General features: G+C 43.1%; 1 protein-coding gene across 1 annotated transcript; it reads right to left on the bottom strand.

Annotated features, from left to right (window-relative positions):
- On the bottom strand, positions 1-22331 carry usp22 (ubiquitin specific peptidase 22). The gene is made up of 13 exons (XM_080871944.1): positions 21659-22331; positions 14857-14989; positions 10629-10742; positions 9845-9946; positions 8819-8985; positions 8569-8716; positions 8144-8246; positions 5425-5583; positions 4995-5121; positions 4820-4911; positions 3082-3144; positions 1809-1958; positions 1-1724 (listed from the first exon to the last, which is right to left on the bottom strand). The coding sequence occupies exons 1-13, from the start codon at positions 21776-21778 to the stop codon at positions 1682-1684; spliced, it is 1521 nt and encodes a 506-aa protein (XP_080728070.1). The 5' UTR covers positions 21779-22331; the 3' UTR covers positions 1-1681.
- Positions 22332-22338: the final 7 nt, after the last annotated feature.

The following is a 22338-nucleotide window of genomic DNA, read 5'->3' as shown; positions in this document are numbered from 1 at the left end:
TTTTACAGATATAGATTCTTCTTTATTTGAGTGTCTTTCCATCACTGTGTCCAGTTCTTGCAGCAGTTACATGTGTTTTTGTGGAATGACTGACTGGCTCAAGATATTTAATTTTTTTTTTTTTTTTTTCTGATTATGACCCCGTGGCTGGATCCAGCAATATAGAAGAACAAATCAACTTTGAGGTTTCACCATTTTGTTTCTACATACAAACTGTACATATATACTTTTACACACGTCATCAACATGTGGAACAAAAAAAAAAATCCTATCAAACTGTGATACCCAGCTCAGACGGCATGCTAAATGCAAGTACTGATTCAGTACATGAACATACGCTACATACGCACGCGCACGACACACGTGCATACAAACAGGACACATACGCGCTCTTTTTTTGTCTCTTTACACTCAATAACACATTTTATATAAACGCACCTAAGCTGAGGTTTTTTTAATGGATTTCTTTTGCTTCTTTTTTTAATCCTCCTCTTTCTCGAGCATATTCACGTGCACACATTCTCACACACATAAACACACTGAATTAGAGCAACATGCGGCCGACAGTTAACACTGCAGGACTGAGCCTGTGACCCACTGTACAGACTCTCCTCCTTTTTTGTTTACTTTCTTTCTTTTGCCATTTACCTGAAACAGCATCATTACAATGTTCCATTAATGTGGAGAACACGACTGAAATCAAAAACAAAAAAAAGAAGCAGCCTATAGCAGCAGTGTCATGAAAGTCATGTGTACAAAAAAACTGATATATATGAGATTGACAGCACAATGTAACGCAGATGAACAACGTGAGAGTCCAGGGAGAACGCAAAACTGCAAACAAATGTTTTTAAATTGCAGTATGTATAAAAATATATTTACTGTGTTGTCTATTTCCCCATTTTTGACGAGGAGACAGGCAGAAAATAACAGATCCTTCATGTCCTTCGCAGGGAAAATGGTTTCTGAGCGATAACTACAAGCTCGCAAGTAATAAAAATGGAATAAACTTCAGACACAATACTATGATTAACGTCTTTTTTCCCTTCCCCAGTAGCTGCACTCTGGAAAAAAAAAAAAAGCATACGAAGACAACTTCCACCCTTGAAATATTTGGTCTTTTGGAGGAGCGTAGCTGTGTTAGACAAGTGCGCTTGTGTCCGGAAGATTGCCTTGAAGAGAGGGGGAAAGAACAATATCACAACAGAGCCTTGTAGCTCTGTGTAAAGCTGTTGCTCTGCTTCTTCTCCTACATATGCAGCTGTGCAAGAAGCATGTAGCAAGACATTGGTGAAGGACAGCATTTGTGATCAAGTGAAGCTTCTCTTGCATTTGTGTCTGATAAGAGAACAAAAATGTAGAAGGACTCTGCACTCCTTTTCTTTTCTTCTTCTTCTTTTTTCTTTAGCAGACTTGTACACGGACTTGCTGCTTTCTTCTTCATCCCCTGAATTCAAGTACATAAAGTTCCTTTAGGGCCCATCCAGTCAGATTTGTTGGATTTCTCCTGCACAGCAGACAGTGTCCTTCTTGCATGTCACACAGAGTAACTAGACTGGTGTGTAGTAAGGGTGGGACTTGCCAATGACAACGTGTTTCTTTGCCTTTCTCATCACTCTGTTACAAACAAATCCTTGCATCGTCCCTCAGCTCATCCTGCAGGCCGTGCTGATGCAGGGACTTATTCGTACTCCAGGAACTGTTTGTGGTAAAACAGAAGGTACCTGAGGAGATGAAAGCACCACGAGGTCAGTCAGCAGCAGAAACACAAAAGCAAAAATGTGTCTCAAGCTCTTTGACGTTCTCACCCTTCACTATCCAGGACATCCTTGATGCTAGCCTTGGTGATAATTGCATCGTCACATTTGAACCACTGGTCCTTGTGCTGTCGGATGAAAGTGGTGTAATGACCGCTCTCTAGTGTCCCCTGGTGGTTCACCACTGCAAACAAGCTGTACCTGCGACAGGAAGAGAGCAGAACAAGCTGCAGTTTGGCTTTTACTCAGTTCATAATGACTTCCTGCTCTGCTCCCAGGCTGTGGAACTCTCTGCCCCCTGAAATAAGAAATATTGGTTCTCTCCCCCAGTTTAAATCCCAACTCAAAACTCATCTGTTCAAATCTGCATATTCACTGTGAATCCACTGTTTGTTTATTTTATCTTGTGCTTTTATTTTATTGTTCTTATTCTGCCATTGTTTTACTAAGTGTTTTATCCTATTGTAAAGTGTCCTTGGGTGCCTTGAAAGGCGCTCATAAATAAAATTTATTATTATTATTATTCCTTCCTACACACCATTTCTTCAGCTGTTTTGTGAGTTTAGCCAGGACTACAACAGTGACTGCACAAACAAATTCATCTCGCTCTCACGTGATTAGAAATGTGCTCTCAATATTCATCAAGCTTCCTTTTCCTGTTGTTCAAAAAAAATTCAGGTTTCACTTATAACTGGCTGGGAGAAAGCTGAAGCCTGCCTGTGGTGTTTTTTAGGACAGCAGCAGCATCAGCGTGTCGTTCTGTAGCTGCTGATTACCACATTACCAATTTTCCTCGACTATCCCAATATTTTGATCATTCACTGGAGGTAATGCTCTTCCTGTTTACTGGGGCATTATACAATTATTGATTCAGTATGTTGTGCCTGGATCACTAAAAGTTATTGTTCCCAGTTCACCATGTTTTTGTACAAGGACTGTTATTATACTGCAGCATTGTAAATGGCTTTTCCAGACACTGGAAGCTAACAGATAATCAGCTTAGCTGTTATGACAGGTAGTTTTGCAAATTCATAATTCCTACTTTGTTGGGCTAATTTCCATGCAAACAAATGAGGTAGTGGATTCTACCCAGTGAAATGAATGTAGCTGTGAGACCAGTGACAAGAAGAAGCAGTCAAGCAGACAGTTTGTGATGATTAAAAACAGCACATTTCTATAAACATGCGCTTCATGAAGCCCTGCTGCACCTGTCAGGTGTGTTTCCACGAGGCTCACTGTGTCAGGTGACAGAAGGATGAGAATATACGTTTGGTCCTTTTGGATTATTGTGGAATCGATGCTGCAAACGTGTCGCTTTGCTTACTTGTTGTCGTTGTTGAAGGGATCCACGGTCTGCTGGTACTGCCCATTCATCCGGCTTTCTTTACTGAAACACGCGGCAGAGACTCAGTAACGACATACCAACTGTTGTTCTTTCAAGCAGAATAGTTTCCTCGGATGTATTACACAAATTAACATTCACTGCAAAAGCGACTGTGACTGCTCAAAGAAATGAAAAGAACACTTTTCGATCAGATTACAGCATCAAGCCAGTGAAATATCTGGTCAGTTAAGTAGCAGAGGACATTGTTATTCAGTGTCAGCTGCTTTGTTGTTAATAAAATTAATGAAAGATCCACTTGAGTCCCCAAAACAAAAATAGTTCTACAGGCCTCTCACATTTTTTCTGGCTTGTTTTTTCCCCCCACTAGTTTTGGCTCGGATCAGTGTCACTATTGAGAGCACGAGGCGATACCTGGACCCTAAACAGGTTGCACAGGTATTTAAACATCAATATGTGCTGTTGCCAGAAGGTTTGCGGTGTCTTCCGGCACAGTCTCAGGAGCATGGAGGAGATTCCAGGAAGCAGGCAGTTACTGTAGGAGAGCTCGACAGTGCTGTAGAGTAGCGTTTCCCAACCTTTTGGAACCACGGCACATATTTCACATTTTTGTCTAATGTCAAAAAAGTTTTCTCCAGGACAGAGGTCAGCATGACTATTATGTAACTTCTTCTATTTTACTGGCAGTTGGCAACTTAGAGTACGAAGTGGAAGAGAATAGAAGAGAATGTAATCGTTCTGCTCGTTACTCAAGCCGCTGAGACTACTAATCAGGTGGAACCAGATAATCTTCCACGGCACACCTGATCATTTCTAATGGCACACAGTGGTTGGGAAACTGCTGTAGAAGGTCCTTAACCCATTAGCAAGTCCGGTATCTGCTCCTTTTGTGGAAGGAGGAACAGGATGAGCACCTGCCAGAGCTCCAGCAGGACACTGGTGTGAATGTCTCTGACCAAACAGACTTCATGAAGGTGGCCTGAGTTCCCGACTGCCTGGCACTGTGGATCCTGACTGGCATTTGCCTCATAATACCAAAACTGGCAGGTCCACCACTGATGCTCTGTGCTTTTCACAGATGAGAGCAGGTTCCCTCTGAACACGTTACAGACGTGAAAGAGTATGGAGACTCAGACACTACCCTGGTACAGTGGGTCCTGGGTTCCTCCTGATTTTGGGGGTTTCTTTGAATTCACCCCATTGTAGGTTGATAATTTTCATTTCCATCAAGTGATGTGGTATCCTTTAGTTCCCAGCACACACACCAGTACAGATATCGAGCATGATTTTTTCCCCCACAATGAGATCTGATGTGTTTTCAAAGTGTTCTTTTCATTTTTTTGAGTGTTATATACAGTACACATACACGTTTGCACAGTAAGGATGTAAACATATTTAGATATGAGCACATAGTAATGTACTCTGAAATAAAACACGGCCACCATATTTTTCCAGCTGACTGATGAGTTAGGAAATGCAGGCGTCATCCAGACTCTGCTGCAATGATCAGTCTTTACGGTTGTGCTCATTAATGCCAAAAATCAGTTTATGACCAAAAATCTATTTTTAAAAAAAGAAAAGACACTGGACGCACACAAGTCCATATAAACACAGTTGTTACTGTGATTGAGGCCTAGCATGCACACAGCAGCTTCTAGTTTTTATGCACCTTACTGGGTTTTCTTTGACAGCTTCCACCCTTCTTTTAGATTGTGCTCACCTAGAGGCCATGAACGGGGTCATGTCCAGCTCCAGAGGAAAGGAGACATAAGTAGTGATCTTCCGCCGCAGTTTGGCCGAATGCTCAAACCTCTGCGAGCACACGCACATATCCACGAGTTAGAACAGGTAATAAATATCCCCCTTCATTAGCCGTCAAATGTAACCTCTCTTACTTTGAGGTGAAAGCACGCCACGATGGGCAGCTTCTTCATCGTCAGTTGCTTGGTAGACTCCTGGTAACTATGGCAGCCGCTGCACTTGATCTTTGCGCTGCTCCCGAGGTGTTCTGGTCTGGTGAACCTGGACAACAGAGGGTGAGATTTGGTACCAGGGACTTGTGCTGCTGCTTCCCCTGTCAGGAAGGGTAGGAACAGTTTTATGTGACGCTCATGATGATTCTGGGATGAGGCTAAAGGGTGGGTCTCTGAGTTTGCAGAGCATGTAGGATTGTTCTGATTAAAACGCTGAAATTATTCTTTTCATTTTACAACCACAAAACAGACAAAAACTCCCCACCTGTTTATCTTTTAATGCTGATGACTACAGCTCAATCCTGACGTTTCAGATCATGTCTCTCTGATCTATTCTTCATATGCGAGTTACCTGCGCAGACAGTCCGTCAGTGCTGTGGCTCCAGTGGTGTGACTCTCTCCGTTAAGTGCTGATCCATCTCCTCCGGGGCTGAGGGGCCAGAATGGTGTGGAAGAGCCTGGCAGGTCCAGGCTGATGTCCCAAAATGGGTCTATAGTTGTTGAAACACCACTGGGAACCAAACAGATGCCAGGATGTCACGTGACACGGTCAAGTGTTACTCTTGAGAAGTCACAGCTCAAAATAATCATTATCATACCCAATGTACAATGATCCAGAAATGGTAAAACAGAACCATTTTACCTCCGAGTCATTTTATGACCAGCTATGAGAACGGGATGAACCCAGAATCTCACTTTCTTCCCCTTCTTTATTAGAAACATCAGCACAAGCTCATTATCACTTCACAGTTTGCTTTAAAGGATCATTTATTTTCTTGCAAAAATACAGGAGGTGCAAACAGCAGGTGGGCGGAGCCACTGTTACTGACAACCATATTAAGGTTATCTGTTCTTACTGACATCACACAGAGAAAAGGGTTATGAATTTTAAAAAAGGCTTTAACTCACATGAACACTATTTATGTGTAAATATGCAGTTTAAAAAAAAAAAAACAGTTGACTGGAAAAAGTACACCACTGTGTTGAAAGGAGGTGAATTTAAGATAAAAATAAAGCAACATTCAAACAAATGAAAGCCAAAGAATTCCACTGGTGGTCTATTTATCAGTTTTTTGCAGCTGAACATTAATTGGTAACACTGTGTGTTCATTGTTAAGGACATAAAGCAGATCCTACTGGTTCGTGGTATATTTGTGACTGTGTTTGTATCTTCAGTCATTTGGAACAGCTGGATTATAACGCAGCAGTTTGTTGCTCAGAGCTGCAACACAAACACAAACACTGCTCAGTTAATATCCATTTTCCAAACTGCACCCCCGTTATCTCTCTAACAGCTCCACTAAATCATCTATTGTTCTGCCTACTTTCTCTGTAATGCATAGTGTTCTTGTTAAGCCAAGGGCCATAGCACAATTACAAGATGTATCACTGCAGCGCCGGCTTTCTGTCAAATTTAGCTCCATCTCTTTGCTCTAATAATTCCACTTCCTGGTGCCATGAATCTCCACAAAGCCGCCAGTGTCATCAGAACAAGGGCTCTTTCAAAGCCATGTCACTGGTTCTGACATGAGCTTTAATCAAATTTGATGGCTGTTTAAGATGACTGCTACACCCAGGACCTCCACTGCACTCTAGCCTAATCCAGCAGTCTTCCTCACCATGAAGATGAAAGCTCTGAATAGTGTCGCTGACTGGCAACAGTCTGGTTATGGTTGGTCAAAGCAGAAATTTCTGACTTTCTCCAGAGCTGCCACAAAAAGAAAAAGAGGACCGCATTCCTCTACAGCATCTTTTAGTTAGTCAAATTTTATAGGGATGGATTTAAAATGGCAAAAGGCTTCCACTTTAGTGGCTGCAGGATCTCATCTCTGATCTTTTCAGATGTGGTCCTGTTGACTTGGTCAGGTGATGGCCAGCTCACACTGGAGTGGGAAGCAGTGGGAATGAGAATCAGCAACTTCAAGTCTGAGGCCATAGTCCTAAGCTGGAAAAGGATCTCGTGGCCACTCCGGGTCAGGGGTAAGTTGCGCCCCATGCGGAGGCGATTAGGTATCTCAAGGTCTTGTTCACGAGTAATGGGGAGAGGGAAGCAGGAGACTGACAGACAGACTGGAGATGTCTGGAGTAGAACTGCCACTTACAACATCTAAAGGAGCCAGTTAAGGTGGTTTAGACATCTTGCAAGGATGCCTCCTGGGTGAGGTGTCCTGGGCATGCACTACAGGGGACACAGGGCAGACCCAGGAGTGATTACAACTACACCAGCCCACCTGGAAAAACCCAGGTGTTCTCCTGGATAAGCTGCAGGGAGGTTAGGCATTCTCTGCTCAGGCAGCTGCCTCTGTGACCCGGCCCCAGATAAGTGGAAGAAAACGGATGGATGGAATCACAAAATTGTGGCTCACTGTATTTACTGCTGATTTCTTTTTTCCACTGGAGAGGCACCAGCTGTGTTCCTCAGCTAAGCATGACTTGACAATAAGCTTAAAACTTCTTCTGACAGTAACAAACAAACTGCTACACTTAGTGCAGTGACCCAGAAATGCCGCTGCCTGGGTTCAAGTCTGACCCGTGGCCTCTGCAGCGTGTCCCCTGCTCTCTCCCGTCTACTCGTCACTTCAGCCACGCCAAATAAAGGCAAAAATGCCCCAGTGTGTGAAAATATCTCTTATATGGAAATAGGAGCTAATCACATAACAGATCAGTTTAAAAAATAAATAAATAAAAAAGGCGGGCTAGTCCACTCAGAGCTTCAACAGCCTCCACAAACCACCAGGTGGAGCTAGAGATCAACTTTACATGCCATGAAAGGCTGTTCCTGTTGCTGCAGTGTAGCAGTTCACCAAGTGTGTGATTGATGGTGCAGTATGTGAATGATAGAGGAGAACGGAGGCATTAGGGAGGGAGGGGGAGGAGGGTCACCTCGAGGCAGGCCATTAGACATTCTCATGCAGACAAGTGAGGCCTGTTTGGTGGCTGTTTTGTGTCTTCATGATGGAACTGTACACTTTAATCTCTTTATACAGACTCTAGTGAGGCATCAGTAGAGTTTTAAGTTGTTTTTTTCCCTGCACACAAACTTACATTCTCACAGACACACACACACTTACTGGCAGGCTTGACAGGTGACGTCAGACTGCAGGCCCCCTGTGAAGATTTGGTCAATGATGCAGTTACAGTGGTTCGGGTTGTTTGCCTTCTTCCCATTGTCATCTGTAGGGACACGAAGAAAACACACACACACACACACACACACACACACACACACACACACACACACACACACACACACACACACACACACACACACACACCAAAAACATTAAAGCACACTGTCACTAAAAGCCTTACTGTGTAACTTCACAAATCCCCACTGTGCTTATAAACTGACAAGAGATCCAAAAGAATCAATACTGCCTCTCATGTGTTTTCAGCCTCTTAACTCTCCGTGTCAAACATGTCTGACTGAAAGTCACATGTCTCAGCTTTGATGGTCGTCTCAGCTTGTTTATGATATCGTCTCTGTGCGTCTGACCTTTGCAGTGTCTGTGCAGGACGTCCAGCGCTGCGATGAGGAACTCGTGGGCATCCTGCTGCTCGTAGCCAGCCAGGTGACGGGCGTGGGTCCACACGAGGTGGAGGAGGCGGAACGGGATGTGAGGTGAGCGGTGGCCTGAGTAGAACTGCGGTAAGGGGGTGGGAGGAGTTTGTGTTTTCAAATGACACTTTCTGAATCATCGCCTTGTCCTCTCTAAACTACTAAAATAAAATCAAAGACGCAGTACCTCCTGGAACAGTTGCGACATCTCGCACACCAAGCAGGAGTTGCTCTGCATCTCGCATTTGTGCCGGTCCGAGAGGAAGAAGTCTCGCAGCAGTGGGGTGTGTGTCAGCGCCTGGACGATGCAGTTCATAAAACACGTGTTGCCCAGATTTATCAGCCCGCGCAGGCCTGCGGGTGGAAGAGGGACAGCAAAGGAAAACAGACATAAACGCAGTTCAAGGAAACAAAAGTGTGTGGACAGGATAAACAGAAAAAGAGGCTTCGTGGCTGCTGCAGTGTGGCAGCTAGGCTGCAATGCTGTTATAGACACACACACACACACACACACACACACACACACACACACACACACACACACACACACACCAATGTCTCTAAGGCACTAGTGGACTGCATACAGGGGAAACCATTGCCTGATTAAAGCAGAACCAACCACATATATTAAAAAAAACAAAAGAGGTGGGAGAGAGAGAGAGAAAGGAGGAGGAAGGAGAAAAGGTGGAAGGAAAGACAGGAAGCAGAAAAGAAAGAAGGCTGTAGTGTTTTTCATGGATGAGCAGCCAGCCCTGTAATTCCCCTCGTCTTAGACAGAGCCAGGGATGTTGCTGGCGCTGGAGCACGTCCCTGCAGGCTGCTGCAAGGTGTTAAACGTATGCCAGCTCTCCTCACTCCGACATACTGAAGGTCCCACCACTGCCTCACTCCAATATTCATCATCACTACAACAAATAATATCTCCTCTCTGCATCACCCTGTGCCTGTGACTGGTAGCTTTTCATATTATTAAAGGAATGGGTAAAGCAGAAAGTTAGCTCTGCAATTAGCACACGGGCCAGCTGCCATCACACAGGCTTTGCAGTAAGAAGCTGGCAGGTTAAAGAGCGGCTGATGTCCAAAGTGTGTCAGACATTCTCACAAGATCCGGGCTGCAGAGTACGTGTGAAAACATGATGGATGATGGTGTTGCTTCATCTTTGATGTGATGTCAATGTGCGTGTGTGAGAGAGAGAGAGAGAGAGAGACTAACCAATTGTACAGTTGGAGGTGATCCTCCTTCTTTTGGGGTTGTGACGCAGCAGCTCCAGCTCCCTCTTCGTCGGCTCCCACGTCGAGTACTTTTCCCCGATACCTGGAACACATTTACACGGACACACAAACCTGTGTAGCCTGAACCATGAAATAATAATTTTGAAACTGGCGTGGTTACTGAAGCTTCTTACAAATGAGAAAGAAAGACATTAAATATGCATTTGCATATATCAGTTAAAATTTCTATCATTTTTGCTACTTTCTGCATTTTTGTGTTGTCTATTTGGGTTTTTCGGGGGGGAAATAAATAAAAATCACACTGATTAATTCTCAAACACTCACAAAATACACTTGCCGTTAAAGGTTGAAGACTTGAATCTTTCTGTTCAAGCTTAGAGGGCTGCCATAAACACATTTGACCACTGCTACATATGCATGAACCCACTGCGGCTGCTCTATAAAAATCCACATTTACAGAGGATTAGAAACAATGTTGCAATACAGCATTATCATTCATATGAATATTAGCACATCAAAACTGAACTCTATAAAAACTTTTAACTGCAAAATGCTAATTTATATCTAATCAGGTTAATAAGCTGGATAATGAAGACCAGGAGTTTAAAGAATTTGCAGCGCAGTGTGGATTTTAATATTGCATATGCGCTGCCATCTCAAAATGCAGTGATTGAGCACAGAAGTGCCATTGCTTGGTGAGCTCTGGTGTAGAAATGTCCCACTGAGGTCAAAGTCACTTGGTGCGTTGTTTAAAGTTGCTGTACCTTGCATCTTCCAGGCCTTCCTTTGTTCCTCTTTGGCGATCTGTTCCATCTCTTTGTCGTAAATGTAGTCTTGGCACATAAAGCAGTAAATTCCCCCGTACAGCAGGTCGATAGCTGGACAGACACAAAGAAAAGAAGAAGACGGCATTTTATTCAAATGCAGGGACACTCACGAGACTGTAAAGGGTTGTGTGTTGCTGCAAACTGTGTAAAAGGCTAACTGCTTCACCTCTCAGTTTTATTCTATTTATGTCATGCTGCGACGGCAGGCAGCAGGGTTCATCTGCTGACAGATCAGCCATGTGTTCACAGCAGCCAGAAACGATAGAGAGAGCAATGGGAAGTCAAAAGGTGAGGACGCCGCCTTTCTGGGTAATTTCCCACCATCGCAGACTCACTTAAATGCTCACTCACGGCCCAAAACAGTGCTTCCACTCCGTCTTACCTCTCTCTCCTCACCTGCTCTGTACCCTGCGGCAACCTGTTTGCTGTTGCCATAACAACCTGCCTGACGGCCTCTCTCTTGGCTGTCATCTTCTGCAGGTACAGAGGAAAGAATGGAGGGAGGTGAGGAAAAGCAAAGGCAAATATGAAAGTGAAGGAAGAAAATTTGACAGACTGAAGGGGGGGTGGGGTTGTAACGGTGCCAAGTGAAATTAAATGAAATCCTTGAACAATTCGGAATATCGAAAGGGTCATCGGGTAACCATGGGAACAAGAAGAGGGCAGAAAGAGAAGAGGACAGTGGTGAGAGAGCGGGAGGAGTCCGACATGAGGAGGCAAAGAGAACGGTGGACGTCCGTAAAATGAGCAGATGAAAGAGATGCAAAGGCAAAACAGGAGGTGGAACAGAAAGAAGGAGGGTGAGGAGGAGGGGCCGGGTTTAATGGAGGCTAATTCCACAGGGTGTATTAAAAACGACTTAATTACCTCCTCATCAGCCTGCTGAGAGCGTCACTCACACACACACACACACACACACACACACAGACACCCCCCCCGCAGGGGGTCTTCCTGAGCCAAGTGATAAAGCAAAGCAGGCTTGATAAAAACCAGAGCACAGATTCTCCAACATCTGCCAAATCCAGCCTTTTGTCAGCGACACCCTCGGTGCCTCTGCTACGGCGGCGCTCTCCTGCACAACGCTGCAGTGTAACGCACTCCACTTGCAGCTCAAAACAGCCGTAATTCCATTATGTGGAGAATAAAAAATGAAAGACACTGGGTGTCGAGCTGGCGTCGCCGCTTTCACACTAACAGGATGATGCCTTTTGGTGCAGATAATACGCCGTTTACAGTGTAATTAAATGTTGCCCCTTTTTTAATGCTTTCGGTAATATCAAAGGCAATAAAAAGGTTGTACAAATGTCTGTGTGATCGACTCTAGCAACACAATAATCCCGAGTCTCAAAGCTTTGTGCTCCTCCATAGTTTTGTCATTTAGCACAGCCTATTTTTGCTGGAGTGAGACGATTAATTGATGTCAACTGTGTAAGTGTCAGAGAGCAGCAGATCAAGATGGATTTCCAGTCTAGAAAAAAACATTATTTAACCAGTAAAACTAGCAGGAGGCATCTTGGATCCTACAGCTTGAGGCAGGTTATGTTTTAAGACTTTTCTTAGCCAAACTATTTGGTATTGGTTGAGCCATTTAAACAAATGTGGATTGTTAGCATCCAAATCTGCTAATCTACCACCTAGTAGGCAGCATGTCTGCTGTGAGCATCTAGCTACAAAACTAGATATGAGCAGTTATTTTCTGTTGTTTTGAACTGATGTTAACAATTATGGGCAGCACAGTGAAGGTCTTGGGTTTGAATCCACTGGTTACTGAGGTCTCTCTCTGTGGAATTTGCATGAGTTGGATAAGCAGAATAAAAAGGATGGATGTCAGCAATTATCCTGATTCTAACATGAACAATGACAGCAGACATTACGCTGCTTTCCAAGCTCATTTTAACACTCTTGATAAAATGATCAAAGACATTTTCATAACAATGAATAGCGTCTTTTTAGATGACAGCACCCAGTGCTTTTTAAGACTTGTTAAGGATATTCAGGAACTATGATCCCGATGATGTGGTTGCACTGCTGTGCTAGTCAAGTAACCATTTGAAAAAACACCAACCTTCCTTGTGCAACACAACTGTTCAATACTCATGATGACACAACTTACAAAAAAATCTGCACACCTGCGATGAAAGTTACACTCCCTCAGCTTTAATAGTACACTGCTAACACCAGGTCCAGTGCTAGCATGCTCAGTGTGAATGTGTACATAATGCACTGTGTTTCAGTCTTTTGTGATGTTTTTATGGAGCATGTACTTGTCACTAGCTGAGATCACTACTTCCATAGAGTACAGAATCACTTCTGATCACTCAAACTTCTCATTTGTCATTTGCTTTAGAAACAACTTCATTAAGCCCAAATTCAAATACATGAGTCCTGAATAAGTTATATTACACCCCTGTGTAACCCAGTAAACAGCATCACAATGCTATGAACCCTGTGTGCAGGGTTATGGTGCACAAAAAAGGCTCAACATGACGTCTAGCCTTCATGCACTTGTTCTAACAGATGACGGACCCTCGTGGGAGTCTGCGAGTTTGTGAGTGTCAGAGAGCTGGTGAAGAATCAACGTAGAAATAGACTGAATCAGTAACATGTGGTGTAAATGTTTCTGGGTTTAATAACTTGGGGTTTATTATTTAACTGGGGAAGGCACGTTTTCCCCTTTCTTATTATCATTTTTAGATAAATGTCACAGTCGGCGCTCGCATGATATTCCTCAGTCCACTGGGTTTAAATGAAGGCTCTGATCGTTAGTTACCCATTGCCATGGTGACTCTTGGTATCAGAGCTCCATCGACGATGCTGTTCTTTCATTACTCTGAGTGACTAAACAAACTCTGATCATCCTTTCTGGAACTCAGAGTTTGTTAAATCTGATTTCTGGAACAGGGCCCCAATCGCCACTTAACTCAAGCACCAATGGGAGTTTCAGAACATATCAAACTTTCACAGAAAGTTTCAGGCCTGCTGCAAGACACATAGTTCAGGGAGGAAGGATAGTGTACTCAGTGGTGTTTCTTTTTATTTTTCACCCAATTAGATGTGAATAGCAGCGATTTCTGCACACAGCAGAATTCTTTAGCAGCTGTTTATACTATCTGAGTATATGAGTTCAGGTACTACCAGCAGCTTTCTCAATATATTGATATTGACAGTTTGGGCAATATCATTGACCAAATTGCTAAATTTTTGAGCAATGTTTTGATTATCACAGGCTGTGTTCCCCAGTGGGAGTCGAAGCACTGGGCGAAAACAACCAACTGTTCACCAAACACCCACGTCTTTCTTCAGATCTGGAGCTGTCCAGATCGCGTCTGTTTCCTGTAAATATATAACTCATTGAACTGAAATACAACAATTTCCCGTTTTCTTACTGTGTGTGCCCAGGCCAACTAAGCAGCCTCCGTGCGAGCTGTGGTGAGAAATACAGCGCGCTTGCTTTGGCTCCTCAAAATAAAAGCCTGCTCAGTCATTTTAAAAGGAGAAAAATATACAGATTATCACTGAAAACAATGGCTCGTGATATTTTGTGTTACCTTCACTGACCTGCAATATTAATCCTGTCTACAACAAGGCTGAGAGAGATCTCATTGTTCTTGCTTATAAATACCCACACCGCTGAATGATTGCAGGGATTTTGAGAGAGGCTTTGGAGAGCAGGGAGGTGTACCCAATAAAATGGAAATGTGCTTAATTTTAAATCAGCCACCAAGACAGACCTCAGTGCCCATTCATTAGCAAGTTCAATACTGCATGCTTTCCCTCTAATAGGCTGCGTGAGGCCAAAATACACAGGTGACTTTCCAAAGCCCCTTGAGATGAAGTCTTTTAGGCAGTATTGCATTTATGTTGCACTCGCTTGCGTAACAGCTCACACCCCTGTGGCTCCGAATGCCTCACAAAAACCACAGATGCGTCACAGCTGAAATAAAAGCATTAATATAAGTAATATAAGAAGGCCAAAGCTGCTTATAAATATAGTCTCAAACACACAAATGCATGGTGTTTACAATGCAGTGGCACTAGCCTATACCTCCATTAGCCGCTGGCTGTATAATTAGCCCCGATGGTGTTGTGCTGGGGTGTGCATATCGTCCATGTTTGTTACAATGAGGAAGCTTAGTATGGGACCGTGAGTTTGTGTGTGTCATACCTAGGTTATGCCTTTTGCTCTTGGCATGTTCGTGGATGTGTTTTTTGGCAAAGCAGGCGAAGAAGACGCAGTAGAGGCAGGAGTGGAGTCTGTTGAGGTGGGCGCCGCACATGTGGCAGATACATGACTTGGCCTGAAAGAGACGGGGGAGGGGTGGTGGGCGGGAGGAGGAACAGCAGGGAGAGAGGGAGACAGAAATAGAGAGAGAGAGATGAAACGATTGTATGAATCTTCTCAAACTTGTACTCCACACTTAAAAAAAAAAAAAATCATAAAAATTGAAACAGCTTCAAGGATGAATCTTTGTAGAACCCATGACATAACCTACGTAAGTGGCCGATCTCATTTATGTGTGTTACATGTTAATCATCTTGTGGATGAGTCCCTGTGTTTTACATGCTGATAGAAAAAAAATGAATTGCTGGGACTTTTCCCCCACCTGGGTCTCCACTCTTTGTGGTGGTCAGTTGTTTACGGGTGTAAACATATTACTCCTCTGTGCCTTCCCTCACATCCAGTCTGACAGTTTCTGCAATCTCCCTCCAAGAATTTGTTACATTTGTGACTCCTTATGTTGCTGCTATGATGATTATTCATTGTCCTGAGATGATGATTGTTACTTTCTAAAACTTCAAAAACTTGATGGAGCTGAACTGGCCAATCACGATACTTGTGGGCTGCGCCAACCCGTGTAGCTACATTTTTCGTGAAGTGCATGCCGGGTTACGGCGTAGGGTTCAGATGGGTTTGCAGTTATGCCGTAGGTTACAATGCAGATTTCCCGTAACTATGGCAATTTTGCTTTTAGCGCACCGCATGTTGAAAATTTCAGTGACAAAATAAAAGCATGTGTTTATATATTTGTTTGTTACAGATGTGCTCAGATCAAAACCTGAAATCTCTTATTTACAAAAGCATTCACATTTTTTGCTTTACGCTGCACTACGAGACAGACCTTGAATTTCCTGGAGTCCACCCGTTGCCACTTGAACACATCAGAAAGAACATAGAAACATGAATATGCTTCAGCCTCTGTAGCTCAAACAATGGATACAAACAAACAAAACCATCCCCACAAGCAGATTTGCATAGTATCCATGAGAGAGGTCTAATTGTAAACTGCAAAATCCTGCTAACTAACCACAGAGAGAGTGAAACTTGAAAGAGGGTGATGCAATACCGAAACAGAGGCATCTTAATGGCTGACTTTTCTCCATTTTTACACTTTTCATAGTTTCATTACGACTCAGCAAGCACTTGGTGAGTGTTTGTAAACAAGTCAGCATTTTCCATGCAAGCTATGGACAACTGTGGGAATCTGCGAGTGGCAAAAAGGCAATCACAAAGAAATTTTTGGTGCAGCACTGTACAATGCTTTGCAACCAATTTACCTTGCAACCTCCAGCAACCACTTTTCCCTAGTGGGGTCGTCAACTAGTCTCTCAGCTAAGGGCCTAAGACTGCCTGGTCATTGCAAACAGAAAAACTGAACACCAAGTAGTGTGAGCAGCATCACTGTAAGACTTTATCTAAGACAAAACAACGAAAAGTCTTTAAGAGCTCATTTAAATGCACCACGTCATCGTGCCAAGGTCATCTACTGTACATGACGTCAAGCCTGGCATTTCTAAGCAGCTGCAGTGAACACATCAGTTTACACTTCTGGATGTCAAAAGCTATTTTTCCCATCTACTCTGTGTTTTCTATTAAGTAAATGGAACATTTCTCAAACACTGCTCAAAAACCTACAAGGCATTAATGTAGCTACAAAGCATGATGCATTCTGCTTTTTAATGCGATATGGCTTAAAGTACAGAATCAGGATAAAATTCACCTAAGCCTAAAATGCACCTCTTAAATATGAATTGTGTTTCTTATTCGTTATTTTCGGCAGTCATGGAAAGAAGAAAAGAAGGGCGGCGTGACTGTGGATGGAGGGTAGATAGCAACAGTTCAAAAGCATGCAGATGACAAGCTGGCATGCCAATGAGCTAGCATGAATATAAGGAGGTGGGAAGAAATGAGCAATGCCTAAGAAGAGGAGTGCAGGGAAAATAAGCAAAGACAGGAAAGAAAGGAAAGCGGGTAGAGAATGATATATGGGAGAGCATCAGACACAAAGACAAGAGGAGGAAATGTAGAAGAAAATTAGAGCTGGAATCATGAGACAGGTTGATATCAGTGGCATTTTATAGAAACTCTACCTTAGAGATCTAGACTGGTAAGCTAATATACATAAAATGGAAAGGCAGAGTGACAGTACAGTTTGGTGCCCAATTTAGAAGATGTACGGATTGTGGCAAATGATGCCGTCTTTACCTGACGTGTATGACCAAGAAGTCTAAAACCCTAAATTATCAATGTCAACAGAAGTAAAAAATAAATAAATAAAACAATACAACCAATATGAAGAGAAGTTAAAACTGCATGTAGATTTTATTTAAATGAAATTTTCACATTATAGGAAATAAACCTTTTTCTTCACAAAACTCAAAACTATTGTGTTCCTCCTCTATAATCAGGTTAGCTTAGCTTTGCATAAAGATCAGAAGAAACAACTAGAGTGGCTTTGCAAAAAGAAAAAAGGAGTAAACACTAACATCTCTAAAGGCAGAGATTCTCATGGCATCTGGCATCATATAGTTCATAGTGCTGTAGGTAAGCTAGCTGCCCGATTCTAGTTTATTTTACCATCGTTATCTCCTGTCACCTCCAACCAGACAGCTACCCCTCCCTGAGCCTGGTTCTGCTGGAGCTTTCATCCTGTTTAAAAGCCAGTTTTTCCTTCCCACTGTTGCCAAGCGCTTGCTGATATGCGGTCGTCTCATTGTTGGGAGTTTTCCCTCCATTATTGTGGGGGCTTTACCTTACAATACAGGTAACTGTAATTTGGCACTGTATGAATAAAACAGAATTGAATCAAAAAGTTGAACAATTTAAGCAAAGTTACAATATGTGTGAAACACATTCACAAGCCTCTTTATTAGACACAACTAAAATGCTTATCGTTACCTAATTAGCCATTTGCTTGATAGCAACTCAGCGCTCTGAACATTTCTACATGCCTAAAGATGTCTCTCTGAAGTTGCTGAACAAAGCTTCAGAATGGGGAAGAAAGTAAGAAGTAGTAAGTAGCAGCCTTGGAGTTTTGTGCCGTTTCTATCCACATCTATCCAGATCAATATACATAGTTGTGTAGACTGACAACAGTCCCAGTGTGCAACTAAATTTAAAATACTGGCAGCGTTTGTACAGAACTTTACATCATTTGAAGTTGACTTATTAGACATTGTAGACAGTGTATGAAATCTATTTAAACCACAGAGTACACACTGTGATCACACGGATGAGAGAGAGGTCACACAGTTACCTCCCACCCATTTCAGTTTACACTGTACAGCTAAGCAGTAGCTTCATAGTTGTTACCATAGGTTACCAACCTTGTCTTACTAAACGGATGAGGGTTCTGACAAATGTCACACATTTGCTTGATTCATGCAGTGTTTTTTGAGATCCATATTACCAAAATAAAAGCCTAAAACCCTCTAGATTAAAAACTTTTCATCTGGGCTTATTCCTCATTGAGTACCACCTCTGCTGTTCATGATTTAAAAACATGCTTCTCTTGTGAGTGTAAATGTGGGACACAGATACAAAAAAAAAAAAAAAAAGACATTCTTATTCCAGTCACTCACTCACTCACTCACACTCACACACACACACACACACACACACACACACACACACACACACACACACACACACACACACACACACACACACCTCCTTGCAAAACTGCTCGGACAGCACATGAATTATGAAAATACCCATCAATATGCAACAATCTTTCGTCACTCATTCTTTTGGCTGTCATTGTTACAGTGTGCACGTCTGTTTAGCTAGTCCCCCAAGGACGCTGTATTCATGTAGGATTTGTGTCATCTTCTCTGCTCTACATCCCAAACTGTCAGTAAGAGCCTGAGCACATATACACTGCACAGTAGTTATGGTTTAGAACACTGTGTACTAAGAGGCTTTGTGGTTCTTCTAACACCCGAAGAACAGCCAAGCTCCAACTGTGTCATATTCCTCCAAATGCTGCGATGTCAGAGACGAGCTACCAGTAGGCGGGGAGAACTGGAAAGGGTAATGGGATGTAAAGTTGCTGGTTAGAAAAGTGTAAAGTGAGAAGATTATTACACTGTGCGCCCATGCAGCGACACCTGTCTCATTCATTTAGGGAAAAGTTGTGGTAGCCTGCCATCCCAAACAACAGACTGATATTTATTTATGAAGATTAATCAATTATTTCCTCCTTTGTCCCAGGCAAACTAAGAAATAACGGACCCGTTTTACAGTCATCACTCTATTTTGCAACATTTAGTCTTGCAGCATAAATATCAGCTGTGCCACTGAAAACACCCAGGTAAATCTGATTTGTTGATATGTCTGATACTAAGATTTGGTTGTTGTTGGAGTGTGTGCCCTTGAAACTAGTGGAAAGAGTAAATGTTCAACACAGAAAAAGCAAAACAAAGGGCTAAAAAAATGAAGCTGAACTTAAATTTAAAGCAACAGCTGTCACTGTCGTAATGGCAAATACTTTGTTGACCTTGTTTATTTTTGCCACCAGCTCCGGGTTTCATACTCAGAGGGCCTCTTTCACTTTAAATCTACTTTGTGTTGCAGTGGCACAAGCTAGGAGAAGACAGCCTTAGGAGGACAGAAAATATTGCTAAATCTGCTAAGCTCTGACGTTTAGTAGTGACTCACCAATTTTAAAACATGGTCTTATTTTATGGTCCCTTGAGCAGCCTATACTGGCTGTTAAAAAGGACTATGTCCTGGTCCTTATTGTCAATCCTGTGCTGTACTAATGGGTCTGCATTTTTCACAGTTCAAAATAATCCATTTTTTTTTTTTTTTTTTTAAATCTTACTGGGCCTAAGTGCAGCTGCTGAGTTCTTCCACTGTTTGAAATTATCCGTTTTAGTTCTCTATCCTCCCGCTCCCAAGCACACTGTTATTTGACTGGCTGCGCCTCATAAACAGATGAGCTGAAGAGTAGGTGGGCGGAGCTTCTGTGCTAACAACCAGAGCCGTGTGCCTGACCATATTAGGAATATCGGCTCTTACTGACATCATACAGACAAGTGTAGGGGAAAAAAAACCTGCCTGAAGCCTCTGACACACAAGATCTACCAGAGGATATGCTGACCTCATTGTTTGAAACTTTGGCTATGTTTAATATACAGAAAATAAAATGTTAAATGTTTTATTACAATGTAAAAAGATCACATTAGGATTGCGGTGAGAAAATGCGCTTTTACTCTGCAGTAGACTGATAGAATTCAATGTTGGCGCAATTCAGATGAGATAAAACACTTGTGTGATTGTCAGTGAAGTGAGTCAAAGAACTGAGCCTTTGAATTCTAAAGGTGAACCAATACTCGGTATTCAATCTACATCTGAAGGTCAGTGGACTGTCTGATGTACACAGCGCTGAGGCTAACGCCAGAGGTAATGGACGACAGAGTGGCAAGCGGGTGATTAAGGAGTTGTATTTTTCACAGGTAACACTTTCAAGTGTTGCTGCTTGACTGTCAAAATGTATGCAATTTGTTTGCCATTGTTGTTTTGAATGGCCCTGGAATCACAATACTTGTCCTTTCCCTTTGTTGCATCCCTGCAGCAACCCAGTGTAGGTGCAGAGTGTGAGTAGCAAGCCAAAATACCTGGATACACCAATGCTTGCTGAATAACAATAATGTATGGATAAACTTTGCGGTTGAAATATTGTTCAGGGTCAAATTAAAGACTGTCTTGGACCTGAAACTAGACTGGAAAATCTAATCTATGACTGTCAACAGACTTCTCCAGCTGGATAAAAAGAAAACAAGTGCATGACAGGTGGAGCAGAACCCTGGTGTAACAGTTTCCCCATAAGAAGCATGTGTCTGATTGGAGAGGTGTCCCACATATTTCATGATAAGAAGGGATTTTGGCCCTCCAGGGGCACAGGAAGAGACCATACAGTACATATACCATCTGCATACGCACCATTTATTTCTGTATACATGTCTCCTGGACTTAAGCCAGTGCAGTATACACACAGATAATGCAAACACAACATGCTATATGTCTAAGTAATGGCATGATTATTAAAAAAAATAAACAAAGGAGAAGAAAAATAATATTTCCTCTTGCAGCGTAACTGAAGACACACATTCTGTTGCTTTACCTGTTAAACCTCGTTGATCCTGTAATGCTGAACAAACATGGCCATGCTGCATATCTGTTATCATAGGTTTATGAGGACAAGAGATATGAAGTACTTGGCTGATTTCAGAGCCATCAGTGCCCCAATAAGCGAGGAAACACCACCGTGTAACACTGGCCTGCGGTCTGCTGGTGGGAGGAAGTGGAGCCACAGCAGGCGCAGTGCCAGTGCAAACACATGCACATCATCAGCTTGCTGATCCATCATGCGGACTCTAGCTTTGATCTAAGCTAACGTTCAGCGGCGAGGGGGTTAACTGGGTGACATGCTAGTAGTTTGCATCAGTTTGAGGACACTGCAGCTGTGGTGAGGTGCTCAGAGTGGCATTTAAGCGCCACACTGAGACTAGAACAAGTCTCTGAGCTTGGATAGTATTTGGCTGAGGGGGAAAGCGGTACTTTGGCATTCACCGTCTGTTGTTGTGGAAGGGCGGAGAACTATCTACGCACACGACGGCAGCTCAGCACACAAACACACGCATACACGGTCGTACATCAAGGGTCCCTACTAAACACTCGTTACCTTGCGTTTTCTGGTCTCAGCTGAACCACTCCACACGAAACACTGATAAATGACCCTCAGGTTCTGCTTCCAGTTGTCCACTTTGAAGCCGTTGACATGGGGGCAGCCTGCGGGACTCATGGTAGTCACAGCATCCGGCTTCACTGTCCACTGAGCGACGAAACCTGTTCAAATCCCTCAAAGCAGACCCAGTCCAAGCGGGCTGACTGGCTAGCTCTGCCAGGGTTCGTTATCCACCAAGTGCTGCGTTCTGGCTAACTGGACATGTCCTGGTTGCAGTAGCAGAGACACGCGCAGTAGCAAGCATAAAGACGAATTTTACAATATACCTCTTTTGGAGATGTGTATCATTTATGTATTTAAATCCAGCTATACCGCTTTACATGTAGTTCTTCACAGTCGCTCAGTTACACGTTAGCAAGCTGGCTAAAGTTGGTTAGCATTGGAATTTCAAGTAGCTTACACGGCGAGTGTCGTTAAGACCCACCTCATTCATAGCGACGGACCAATCACGACCGAGTGCTGCATGTGATTGACATGTGCCAACTTTCGTTCAGAGGGTAAAGTCCTGCCTCTAAAAAGAAGGGCGCTTCGTCTTGATTGGTGGAATTCTCCAGCTAACCACATCCGCTTGCATACGTACGTTCATTGGCTGAAGCGAAAATTAGCTTCAGCGTAAC

Source organism: Rhamphochromis sp. 'chilingali', assembly GCF_963969265.1.
Source record: "Rhamphochromis sp. 'chilingali' genome assembly, chromosome: 22".
In the NCBI taxonomy this organism is placed as follows: Eukaryota; Metazoa; Chordata; class Actinopteri; order Cichliformes; family Cichlidae; genus Rhamphochromis; species Rhamphochromis sp. 'chilingali'.
Note: the sequence above shows the minus strand (reverse complement) of the source record. Positions and strands in the feature narration are given on the sequence as shown.